Below are 12,928 nucleotides of genomic sequence, written 5' to 3'. Positions count from 1 at the left end.
CTGTCCTCCCTTTCCTCTTCACTTTGCTCAGGATGATGTGTGACTGTGGCATGGTCCAGATTTCAGCAGTAGAATGCTTTTCTCTGGCCTGTAGGTTTGCGTCTTGAGAGGGCTTGGAGAGTTCATAAAACAGCCTGGCCACAGACTTTCCTCAAGGCATAAAAACAGGGTTGTGAATAAAATCCTGGGAAGTTTAAAGGGCAGTGCAGCCCCGCAGACAAAAACAATAAATAAATGCAAGCGTTTGCTTAAAAATCACAAACTGAACCTGTCATCAGGCAGCAGGATGTTCCTAAAGTGTTTGAGGCTGCTTGCTTTGTGTATGGGGGTTCAGGTTTTCTTTTGTATTTTGTTTTGGGATTTGTTCCCATTTTCTGTTTTCATGAGCAGAGCCTGGGAATGGAAGTGCCAAAATTCAGTGCAACATCAAGAGCCCATTCCTGCAGTAATAACAGTCTGGAGAGGCAGAGTGAGCAGGCTCTGTCCCCAAATGCATGTGTCTTGGGTAATTTCTCTGGCTTCCAGGGAGGAGCACTGGGAAACCCTGGACCACTGATCTGTCCAGTCTCCCATCTCTCTCCCTTTTCTGATTTTCTCTGTGTGTCCCTGATGTGGCACCATCTGTTCCATGTCACTGGGGAAAATGCCCAGTGAAAAAAAAACAACCCAGAGCTGACTTGAATGAAGGCTCCAGAAAAAAAATCAACATCTTTTTCACTTCTCTAATAGAAGTAAAGATCTGGTTGATTCCCACGATGTCTTTCTGCAGGGAGCTGGAAAATGCTCAGCACGGAGGAAAGTTGAGTAAAAAGGGGGTGAAAATGGCATTTCCTGCAGCTGGTCCAAGTTTTCCTCCATCTCAGAGGCTGTCTGGGTGTGGAGGAGTGGGGCTCGGTTGCAGTGGTGTATCTAAATTCATGCCTGGGTGGCATGAGTGTCCTTGAGGTATAGGCTTGGGGCTATGTTTCTCCACAGACTCTACTGTCAGGATTCAGGTCCCTGTCTGCCCTGCTGTGCTTTCTTATGGCACCAGTTCCAAAGACGTATGATGCTTGTTAGTATGCTGTGCTTTGCCTTGGCTTTTATCACCACTGGAGCAGATGGCTGGGCTTGGACTGCTGCCCTCCACTTGCAGAAAGGCTGGTTAATGTGGTGGTAGTTGTGAGGATGGGTACAGGCTGGGAAACATCTTCCTTCAAAGCTCCAAGTGGGAAGAGAGGACAGGCAGCAGCAGGCAGATGCCTGCAAGGTAGCATTGTCCTGTGATGGCTATGGCACCAAGGGCTGCTGGTAGGCAGGGTCACTGGAGAGGTTCTCAGTGGTGTGTCTGTGCAATGCTTTCTGCAAGATTTGAGATAAAGGAAACCCTCCCTGATCTAGGAGCCGATATGCCCCAGCCCCTGCAGATGCAGGGTGAGGACCAAGACTCGTCCTTACAGAAGTCTCAGGGCCTTGCTGGCCTTTTCACAGCTCCCTGTCCCAGAAGGAGCACATCATTGTGATTCCCACAAGCAATAACTTAACTGTCCTAGGAGCCAGGTCACTGTCCAGGCAGGATCCCATACAGCCTGAGACGTTTCATGTGTTGCTTGCTCCTCCCCAGACCATCTTAGCACCTCGTGGAGACCGCAGGCTCTGCAGTACCCACCGAAATGTGACTCTGTTTTCAGTGGGGCAGATGCTTCTTCCGAGACAGCCTCTTTCTTCAGCCCTGTGGGCACAGGAAGCATCTTTGATCACTGTCTTTCTCATTGAGGCATCCTACCAGTGACATGCAGGAGCATAAGAGGGCATCTCCAGGCTTCAAAACACATGATGGAACCAGGAGTCCTGCAAGCCTACAGCTACCTTGAGGGGCACATCTTCAACCAGAGCAGCTGGGAAAATTTTGGGGGGCCTTCCGTCTACCTTTTGTCCACTTCCTCTAGACCAGGAGAGCAAGAGTGTTTGTGTAGCTGTTCAAAGGTCTGTTGGTCCTCCCTAGGCAGGCATGGTGATGGAGGGGCTTTTCCACAGGGGGCTTCTTCCTCCAGGACATCCTCTTGCTCAGCATCTCTGCTTCATTACTGGAAAGGGAGGAGATGCAGGGAAGAAAGTCATATACCATGAGAGCCATGAGAGAATTCATTTCAACTGGCCCTGGTCATCCCTGTTGCGCTTGTGGTCCGTGGGAGCAGTGCTAATCGCCCTGTTGACAGTGGGGGTTTAAATTAGATTTAAGAAGGCTTTTCAAGCAGTAGGGGCTCTAGCTCTGCAGGCAGGGCTTTGTAATAGCCCATATTTAAGAGATGTGAAAGCCCCTCTTTTCTCTCCACTTAAGCAGCAAAGTGGAGTTCAGCATGAACAGTGCATTGCAAGACCAGGGGGTTTTGGACTGTTAGCAAGTGTACAGCATTAAGCAACAAATATCGTTTCCTATTCCTTGCCTTGCTGTCTAAAGGGAGGAGGTGGCACTTGGTGACTTTAGGCACCCAAGCACTTCTCCCAGGGCTGTCCCACTGCCCACAGAACTGCTCATGAGTGGTGCAGTTCCTGTGAGAACTGGGGCTGGAGGGTGTCCTGTCCACTGTGGTGCTTCACTGCTCAGCCAGCATCACATGCTGCCCTCCAGGAGTGATGGCATCTCACTGGAGGCACCCTGGAAAACTGTGGCAGGATCTTTGCTAGCAAAGGGCTGGGCTGGGCTGATCAATTGAGGGTGGCTTTGGCAAGGGTGTTTCTATGGGGCTGGGTCCCAGAAGTTATCTGCAAGTGTCTCCAGTGCAGGTGCACAGTGATGGCTACAGTCAGCAAGTTGGCAGATGACACTAAGCTGGGTGGAAGTGTCGATCTGCTGGAGGGTAGGGAGGCTCCAAAGGGATCTGAACAGGCTGGACCCCTGGGCTGAGTCCAATGGGATGAGGTTTAACAAGGCCAAATGCCGGGTCCTGCACTTGGGGCACAACAACCCTGTGCAGCTACAGACTAGGAGAAGTCTGTCTAGAAAGCTGCCTGGAGGAGAGGGACCTGGGGTTGACAGCGACTGAACGTGAGCCAGCAGTGGCCCAGGTGGCCAAGAAGGCCAATGGCATCTTGGCTTGTATCAGAAAAGGCGTGACCAGGAGGTCCAGGGAGGTTATTCTCCCTCTGTACTCGGCACTGGTGAGACCGCTCCTTGAATCCTGTGTTCAGTTCTGGGCCCCTCACCACAAGAAGGATGTTGAGGCTCTGGAGCGAGTCCAGAGAAGAGTGATGAAGCTGGTGAAGGGGCTGGAGAAAAGGCCTTATGAGAAACAGCTGAGGGAGCTGGGGTTGTTTAGCCTGGAGAAGAGGAGGCTGAGAGGAGACCTTATTGCTCTCTACAACTACCTGAAAGGAAGTTGTAGAGAGGAGGGAGCTGGCCTCTTCTCCTAGGTGACAGGGGACAGGACAAGTCAGAATGGCCTCAAGCTCAGCCAGGGGAGGTTCAGGCTTGACATCAGGAAAAAATTTTTTATGGAAAGGGTCTCTGGGGACTGGAACAGGCTGCCCAGGGAGGTGGTTGAATCACCTTCCCTGGAGGTGTTTAAGGGATGGGTGGGTTTGGTGCTGAGGGGCATGGTTTACTGTTTGATGGGAATGGTTGGACTCAATGATCCTGTGGGTCTTTTCCAACATGTTGATGCTATGATTCTATGATTCATGATTGTCTGCACAACAGGCATAGCATCACGCTTCAAGGACAGGCAGATCATGATCTCTCCTGCAGGATAGGTGCGATGCAGTGTCTGTCTTCAACATCTGCGCTACAGGCGTGTGGTACCATCCATGGTCAGCATATGTAGTTCTGGTGTACGTAAGATCCGCAGTCAGTATCTGCAGTGCAGGTGTTCTGTAATACCCGCAGTAAGAGAGCGTGCAGGACAGGCATACTGTAGTGCCTGCTGTCTCTTCCAGAATGGAATCTCACTTACTTATTATGGCTTGAAGGGGGCTGTGGCAGGTGAGAGTCATGGGGGGAGGCTGAGATGCTCGCCCTGGAGCTGCCATTTCCAGCTGGCTGTCACTCCACTACCTGCAAGCATCCCCCATAGCTTTGGGGATCCTTCTAAGGGGGAGCCGGGAAAGATCCATCAACCTGCCTATTCATAAGAGGATGCTGGGATTGTTCACCAGATGGTGGCATCTTACTTTTTGCTTGGATACATGGTTCTTTTTGCTTTTGCTCCCCAACTTGGGACTGTCAGCATCCCATTTCACCACTGTAGTTAACGTCAGATTCCTTCAACACTGCTTGCAGAGGCAGCCTGTGGGCTTGTCTTCATATAGATCTGGCCACATCCTGCTTAGATGTAGCCTGATGTAGCTCAGGGAGAGCAGGACTGTAAATGCATTTGGTTTAGACCAAGACCTGCCAGAGAGGACCATGTTCACGTCTATATTGACTGAAATGCTAAGAGTGACCATGACTGATGTCCTTATTGCCCTTGGTCCAAAGGACAAGACAGGGAAGGATTAACTAGTTACTTTCTCCCCAAACAAGAAGCTATGACAACAAGGAGGGCTGCCAGAGGTGGCTTCAGCTTCAGAGCTACTGGGCCACCACATCCCATGTGTCCCCTTGTCTCCCTTCACTCATGCCCAACCTCCTCTTTCCACCATCAAGAAGTGATTCACTACAGGTGCCAAAGCAAATATTCTCCAAATATTCTCTTTTCCGCTGAAGATGGAGTTTCCCACTGCTAAGGTTTGCTGTGTAATAAATGCAGTTCCCCACCATCACCTTCCAACTGGTCCCTGCTGGAGCAGGGATACAGCCAGGGGAGATGCAGGCTTGGTGAGCTGCTGCTCGCTGGCCCCTGTGCCTGCATGCTTGGGTGTTGGCTTTTGCTAGAGAAACAATTAAATGAGCAAATACAGCAAATGGAAATTTGCATTAGGAGCATCTGCAGAAATTGCACAGGTTTTGTTATGTGCTTGCAAAAAGAAAATCAACATAGCTTTGGGCAAAACAGGCAAACAAAGCAAATAAATACTGCGTAGGAAATTGTGATTCAAGTGAGAAAAAGTTGGTTTTCTGGCTAGATTTTTCACAGTACAATAGCCATGGATCCCTGGCTGGCAGCAGGGACCATCTCTGAGGAGAAATGTGCTTTTGCAGAACAAAAGTAGCAAAGCAGAGCGTTGAGGTCTCTATGCCAGCAGTGGGAGCCTCTGCCTGTGTTCTGGTCATGCCACAGAGTTCCCAGGAACATTGTCTGGGTCCCTTCTCTCTCTCTCTCTTTTTCCACCTATTTGGAGCCAAACAGCATTGCCCTCGAGACTGTGGGTGATTTGGAGAAGGGATCATCCCTTGCCACATAACTGTGGGCCTGTCTTGTCACACATTTGGCTTCAGGTTAGGATGTCTGCCATGTGGGCAGGAGCAGCAGCAATTATTTTAATGACTGATAAGACCAGGAGGAGCATGGGTGAGTGGCTTTGCTCCCTGGCAGGACCAAGATATAAAGTGAGATGTTTGGCAGTGATATTTGCACTGATATGAGCTAGACCAACATCTATAGTGGGCACATCTCACACTTTCCAAAGAGCAAGGTGATTGCCGTGGGAGCTGGAGGAGTCCTGTCCTGCATTCCGTCATTGCCACTGTGCCGAGGAAGGGAATGGCTGTACTACAACGCAAGTACCTGGTCTGCAGTGCAGGGGAGGCTCTGTCCTTACCTGCTTCAATTCCTGGTGTGAACCACCAACTTCCAAGGCTATAGACAGGGAATATTCAGTGGGAAATGAATTTGGATCAGTAGGGAGGAGAGTCTGGTTTCCAGACATCTCCCATGCTGTCTGGGCCCCACATGCCAGCACTGCCCCGGGATGTGGCATTGCCACCTACTCAGGTTCCAGGCATCACTCACTCCACTGGCTGCTGCTTGTGATGGCACCTTGTGCAAAGGCAGGGTGGCAGTAGGGGATCCGTGCTGCAAGCACAGTGGGGACACATGTAGGAGGTAAAGGGGAGGGGAAAGGAGGCAGGGAGGAAGAAAGATAGGAGATGGGGAGAAGCAGAGTGAATAATAACAATATTTTAATTAGCACTTTACACTGCTTGCCCAGAGCTTTCAAAGGAAGGTCACCTTCATTATCTCTGTTTTACAGGTGGGGAAACTGAGGCACAAGGGAGATGGGGAGAATGATTTGCACAAAGTGACCCAGGAGGGCTGGGCAGGGAGTAGGATCTGGGATTGGTGTGTCAATTCTCTGCTGCCACAGCTGCACGGGGTTGGCTTTTGCTGCAAGCCCTTGCTACCCAAACCCAGTGCTGCAATTTCAGCAGTGAGGCCATGGGTCTCTTCTCTGCCTGTCTCCCAGCTCCCCATTTTCAAGGCCCCCATCCACCCAGCATACCTTGCCCTGGCAGGCATTTTGCAAGTTGCACCCCGAAATCTGTTCATAACATCCCTCCCAGCCATCCTTGCTTTCCCCCTGAGTCTTGTAAAGACTTGTGACCTGCTGCAAACCCGAGGCCATCTGCACTCCCGCGATGGCCGTGTTAGGTAATAGAATATGGTTTGCTGTGTTTTTTTCTGGCCAGTACAGCTCCCCCTTTATTTAGGTTTAAATGGATGCCATCTGGCTAACGAGCCTGTACTCATGTTCTAGATTAAAAGGCAATCCTCCACGCATTACTGATACGGCGCTGGAGATTAGTGAGGCTTATACAGTTTTGAAGGTGTAATTTGCTTTTCATGCATGGTGCTATTTACATCCTGGCAGGTGGGCCAGCATCCTCCATGGCCATCCCCAGCAGCTCCCTCCTGGCCCTGGTCTCCTCCACCCACCCCAGCTGCAAAAAGAAGAGAGCTCATGTCCCTGAGATGGGCAGAGCTGCATAGGGCAGCCTTGTGGTTGTTGCTGCCTTTCGTTCACTCCTAGGGAGGCTCATTCCTACGAGGAGGATGTTCCCTGCTGGTCCTTAAAGCCCAGCATGTCTCCACCTGCTTGTCTTCTTAACTGTCCCCTGCCCTCTGCTCCTTCTTGCACCCTCCTGGGATGTGGAATGGCTCACCAGGACAGAACAGTCTATAACCCTCGCCCAGTCCATAGAGATGGGGGCCAAAGGTGTCCTGTCAGTTGCTGATGCAATGTGCAGCAACTCTTGGCCACTGCAAAGACACTGATGAGGCTTACACTGTCCCTGGCATGCCCCAAACTGCTGTTACTGTTGTTGTGTTGGGCTGCTGGGCAACATTGTGCTCGATGCTAGCACTGGAAAGGGCCACACCAGAGCAACAGCAGCAGCTGACCATGCTGGGATATGCATCTTGCATATTTTAAGCACAGGCTGCTGCTGTGAAGCACCTTGCTGTGCTCCTGTCCCTTCAAAAAGGGGAGACCTTATCGCTCTCCACATCTTCCTGGAAGGAGGCTGTAGGTAGGTGTGTGTTGGTCTCTTCTTCCAACAAGTGATAGAATAAGAGTAAACAGCCTCAGGTTGTGATGGGGGGTGGGGGGGTTTAGACTGGATGTTAGACAAAATTTCTTCAGCAAAAGAGTGGTGAAGCACTGGAACGGGTTGCCTGGGGGAATGATGTAGTCATTGAGGGGAGACCTTATTGCTCTCTACAACTACATGAAAGCAGGTTGTAGAGAGGAGGGAGCTGGCCTCTTCTCCTAGGTGACAGGGGACAGGACAAGTCGGAATGGCCTCAAGCTCAGCCAGGGGAGGTTCAGGCTTGACATCAGGAAAAATTTTTTTATGGCAAGGGTCTCTGGGGACTGGAACAGGCTGCCCAGGGAGGTAGTTGAATCACCTTCCCTGGAGGTGTTTAAGGGATGGGTGGGTTTGGTGCTGAGGGGCATGGTTTAGTGATTGATAGGAATGGTTGGACTCAATGATCCTGTGGGTCGTTTCCAACCTAGTGATTCTGTGACTCTGTGATCATCCCTGGAAGTGTTCAAAAATGTATAGATGTGGCATTTGGGGATTGTAGGTATGGTGCTTTTGGGCTGATGGTTGGTTATGATGATTTTAGATGTTTTTTCCGACCTCAATGATTCTATGATTCCATGAAAAACCTCTGCAGCCTAGTTGCAGGCAATTTCAGCTCCTAGGGTGATGCTGCAGCTGCCAAGGAGACCCCAGCACCAGCATTTGACTTTGTTAAGGGAAAGGTTGAAAATGAGATGAGGAAAATGCAGCATTTGTGCAAGGCGTATCGCTGCCTCTGGGCACCTGGTTATGCTGGCAGCTCCCATGGAAAGTGCCACAGGCCATTGAACAATGAAGTGTGCACCAGCAAAATGCCTCATTTTGCAGTCCTCTGTAGCTGAGATGAAGTCTCGCTTCATGGCCATCTCCTTGCAGTTCCATCATGCCTTCTGGCTGCCCAGGAGGGTCTGGCTGTCAGCCCACTGCATGCAAGGTCTCCTAGGAGCAAATCCTGACTGCTCCTGCCTGTGTTTGCTTCCACAGATGGCTAATCCTATCCCGTCAGCCTGCTGCGTAGTGCTTGCCGTGGTGGTGGTGGTGTACGCCCAGAGACACAGCCAGCAGGGTAAGTTTCTTCCCACCTCTTCCACCTTGGAGGTCCAGAACAATGTTGGTGCCACTCCTCCAGCCTCTCTCCTGGGGCAAGCTGAGTGTGCTCTCTGGGCTTGCCTGATGCTACATTTCTGGATGCTGGCACTTTTCTCCTCTCTGTGATGCGTGTGTCCTCTCCTGACTGCTGCTGTGGAGTTTGGGCATCCTGCACTCCCTCACCCATCGGTCCATTACTCACACCCTAACATGTCTCAGGTTTCCCTTATAGCCCAAGGCACTGCTTCCCAGCCCTTCTCCCCGCATTTTTTGCATGCTGCCCTGTGCAACCCACCCATGAAGGGATAAACGGGTGGGAAGAAGCGGCAGCCTGACAGCCCAAAGCCCCGACACCCTGCCCTATAACCATGACGAGTGCCTCATCCTACTCCTCGGAGTGACTTTATCCCTCTTGCCACCACTCATCTGTGCCCACCACTAGCTTCAGCCTCTCCAGGTTAGCAGAGGATTTGGGCCTTACCTTAGTGATATTTTTTAGAGGCAATAGTGATTCTGGCTCCGGGTAGGAGCAAGAAGGTTATGAGATGATGAGTTGTGTCCCACTGTGGGCAGCCCTGGAAAAATGGCCTAAAATGGGGGACCTCCGAAACTCACTGGATCACTGGTGGTCAACCTGATTGTTGTTGCTCTTGGTGGATTATAGAAGAGAATATTGCTAATTAAGTACAGTAAGGACATCTGTGCATCCGTGAACTCTGTGGGATTGAGGAACTCAGCCAGAGCACCCTGCCAAGCTGCCCAAAATCTTGTTGGATAGATCTGCATTGCCAGAAGCTGCCAGCTTGGACATGAAGCAGCTGGGGTTTGGCACCATGTCCCCATCCTGGGGGGACAGCCACTATCAGGACATGGAGGGATCTTGCTGGGTGGTGTTGCAAGAGTGTTCCCAGCACCTTCACAGGGCACTTGCTCAAAGCATTTTGAGCTGGTGTAATGCTTTCTGCAGAGAAGCAATGCTGCTTGGTCCTGCTGTGGTTTCAGGAACAATTTTTGGGAAGCCTTGAAGGACTCAATGTAAAGGCTGGGAGAGAATCCCTCGAATGCACCATGCTGCTTCCCTCCATGCTGTGGAGATGGCGGCCCATAGGGAGAAGCACAAAATACAGAAATGCCAGCTGTTATGCACACTTGCAATATGCTGTCTAGACAGAGAAACAAACACTGCTCCCAGTCAGCGCTGGTCAGGGCCACATATTTTGCTGCTGGCAGTAGTGTGCTGGTGCAGAAAGCACAGCCCCAGGCAAAGCCCCTTCCTAGGTGCAACAACGTCTTACCTTCTGCTCCATGATCCATCAGGATGTAGAGATTTGGCAGGATAACTTCCTCCTCCCTTCTCTTCCGTTGTCTAGCTGCAAGGAGGGAGATGTCTGGGACACCAGCTCAAAACTGGAGCTGCTAAGACTTGAGTTCTTCAAGAAGCGCTTGGAGGGCTGCACTGAATGAGGCAGGGCTCTCCTCATCTGCAGGAGCAAGAGAGTCTGGGGGACAAAAAAAGGAGAGGAGTGAGGTGGAAATTGGGTATAAGAGCTGGAGGAAAGCTCGTAGGGGAATTCCAAGACTGTTCTCAATCTGTTCCCCAGAGGCACTGGGTGTCTTCCCTGGATGCCTTTCTGAATTACCAAGGTGATGCTTTGCACACAGGTTTTGGAGCAGCAGTTCTCCTGCCCACCCCACTATGCTTGGCTCGGAGAGGCTGTACACATGCAAGTGAAGTCGGGGAGAGTCTACTCCATGCTGGACACCTAAGGGGTGTGCTCCATCTCCCCACTCAGAACTCGCCCTTTACCCCACTGCAGCCTCCCCTCGCCAACCAGTCCTGGGGTTCATCTCCTGCCAGCCAAGCACACAGGCCAAGAAAACACAGCAGGAGTTGCATGGGAGGATGAATTAATCCCACTGGTGGCAGGGACTGAGTGGAATGGGGAGAAGGCATTGGCATACCATCCATTTATCATGCACTTGAGGCAAGCTCGACTTTAATAGCTCATGAAGCACTTTAAGAGATGCATTAGCACTGAATACTTGAGTGAGGAGGATGTGACAAACTGTTAAGTGAGGAGCACAGTAAGGCTGGCCACCCAATCCTGGCTCTTATATGCACCCTGGTGATTACTGGAGCATCCTGCAAAGTGCCACATGAATCAGTAAAAGCAGCTTTGGACGTGGAGGAGGTGTGGCTCCTCATGTGTTAACCCCTCTGCTGCTCATCTTTGGCCCTTCTCCTCAGAGTTGAAAGACCAAAGAGTACTTTTGTCTGGGATGTAGGAGCCCAGAATGGTCCCCAGGGTAGGGAAGGGGAGTGGAGGGTCTCAGAGGTCAGTGGATTTGGGTACCCTCCATCCCTCTGGCTGTAGAGCTGCTTAGCTTTGCATCCATGGCAGATTGCTGAAGTTGCACCTGCACCACCTCACTGGGCACCACTGCTTCCAGCTACCCATGGGGTGGGCTCTGTGCAGTGGGAGGCTGGAGCCATCACTGAGGGCAGCCCTGGGGGATGCTCAGATAAGGTCACCAACGTGCTGGCTCAGTCAGGAGGGTTTGGATGTCCTGCTGCAGGTATAGGGCAGAGGGGCAGTGATAAACAGCATTAGTGGGGTGTTCTCCCACAACATGGTCCATGTGTAACCCAGACAGGGAGAGAGAGATGGGGCCAAGTGCCTTGCTTCAGGCAGGGGATGCCACTTCCCAGGAGAAATATCCCTTATTTCCCAGGCTGCGCCTTCACCCCCAGAGTAGCTCAAGCCATTGAATGGGGATTGCTCCCAGCCCACCTCCACTGGGAGGTGTTTGGTGCTGGCATTTGCGGGCAGGCCGGTTGGACTGCTGGAGCTGCCAGCACTGCTGCCAAATGGGAGTTGCATGATGTGCTCAGGGCTAATCCTATTGCTGCTAAAGCAATCACACAGCACTGCCCAGCCCCTCACTCCGGGTGGCTCTGGCTGCTCACTGTTGCTGCATTGAACTCACACCCTTCCCCAGCCTGTCTGGAGCAGCGGGCATAAGATCATTTTCAGCAGCCACCTTAGCGCTCTTGAATTTAGCAAGGGGAAAGGCAATGCACTGGGTAAAATTGGAAGCAAGAAAAGAGAACATGAGGCTTGCAGGGATTAGCTGCAGGATAGGTTGGTGTAGGGTGGTGTTTGGCCCTCCTGCCAAGTCTTGCTGAACAAGCGGTCCAGGCATCTTCCTCTGGTGCATGGATAAGCACTAAAAGCTAGATGAGGTGCAGTCTGCCTTCAGAGGTAAGCATTGCCGCAGGCAGCCACAGGGCTGTCCCCAGCTGCAGAGCTGCAAGAAGACATGGAAGGGGACAGGTGAAGCAGAACTGGCTGAAGGTGATACAGAAGAGCCCAGTGCCCTCCTCGTTATCATGGGTAGCTCAGTTTTCCTTCTTGTGTTTCCTTTTCCAGGCAGTGGTTGCTGCCAATTTGTTTCAGAATAGAGGAAGGTGATGTGGAAAGTTCAGCAGAGCACAGAAGTGATGCTGCCTGCTGTGCCAGTTTTGGACCTTTGCTTGGCCAGCAGCTCCATTGTGTGAGAGCAGCACTGGCAGAGGTCCCTGCCATGCGGAGACCTTCTCCCTAGAAGGGCTGGGGCATCCTCAGAGGAAAGGAGGAGGCTGCAGCATGAGCCCTGAGGCTTTGCCAAAGCTGCTTACATAGGAAGCATGTACACGGTGGAGAGGCCTAACCGTGTGTCAGGCCATGAAACATACATGCATGGATTATTTCAGCTCTTTCTATTCATTTCTGTGACTGCCCATGTTCCCCGTAGACTCCAGGGCTACAGCAGCCTCGGGAAGTGGGAGCTCTGCTTCCCCAGGCTCCTGTCATGACTAAAGTGTCTTCCCCATCCATCAGCTCTGCTAGAGTTATGTCCACATTTCTCCCAGACCGAGATTTCTTGGCTTGTAAAAGAGGAGTAATTTTACTTTATTGATTCTCACCTTGCTGAATTAACTCATGTTTAAACAATAATTATGTTTTCACCCAGGAGAGGAGACAAAGAGATAAACATCTCTGGAAATGAATGCATTTCAGATGCCACATGCTGGGTTAATTTATTGATGGGTGCAAAATCTGCTATCTCCTCTCTTTTTCACCAGCAACAAGCAATTAGCCCCCATCATTCCTCAACTGAGGAAAAGAGAGAGAGATTTTGTCTCATTACTTTCCCTTCTCTTTTGCTCTCTTAAGCCCTGGCTAATCTTTTGCAATCGGTTCTGCTGCAAAGCCGCCAGGGATCTCCAGTTTGCATGCACCTCATTAAATATGCTGCCTGCATTTCAGCAAAGACAAAGCCTGGGCAGGTAAACAGCCTTCAAAATGCATAGCAAAGCCATGCAAATCGGTTTTTCAAAGAGAAATCAACTGT

General features: G+C 51.2%; 2 protein-coding genes across 6 annotated transcripts in view; one reads left to right on the top strand and one right to left on the bottom strand.

Annotated features, from left to right (window-relative positions):
- Window positions 1-12,928, bottom strand: part of PIGO (phosphatidylinositol glycan anchor biosynthesis class O) — a 389,616-nt gene that overhangs the window by 49,077 nt on the left and 327,611 nt on the right. The gene's annotated exons all lie outside the window — the stretch shown is intronic.
- CNTFR (ciliary neurotrophic factor receptor) overlaps window positions 1-12,928 on the top strand; it is a 467,758-nt gene that overhangs the window by 367,475 nt on the left and 87,355 nt on the right. For all 4 annotated transcript variants that reach the window (XM_069880946.1, XM_069880944.1, XM_069880943.1 and 1 more), the window contains exon 2: window positions 8,429-8,510. In XM_069880946.1, coding sequence (XP_069737047.1) covers window positions 8,429-8,510 — 82 coding nt within the window. The remainder of the gene's footprint in view (window positions 1-8,428; window positions 8,511-12,928) is intronic.

Source organism: Phaenicophaeus curvirostris, chromosome Z (genome assembly GCF_032191515.1).
Source record: "Phaenicophaeus curvirostris isolate KB17595 chromosome Z, BPBGC_Pcur_1.0, whole genome shotgun sequence".
NCBI lineage: Eukaryota > Metazoa > Chordata > Aves > Cuculiformes > Cuculidae > Phaenicophaeus > Phaenicophaeus curvirostris.
This window is presented reverse-complemented; position numbering and strand designations above follow the sequence as displayed.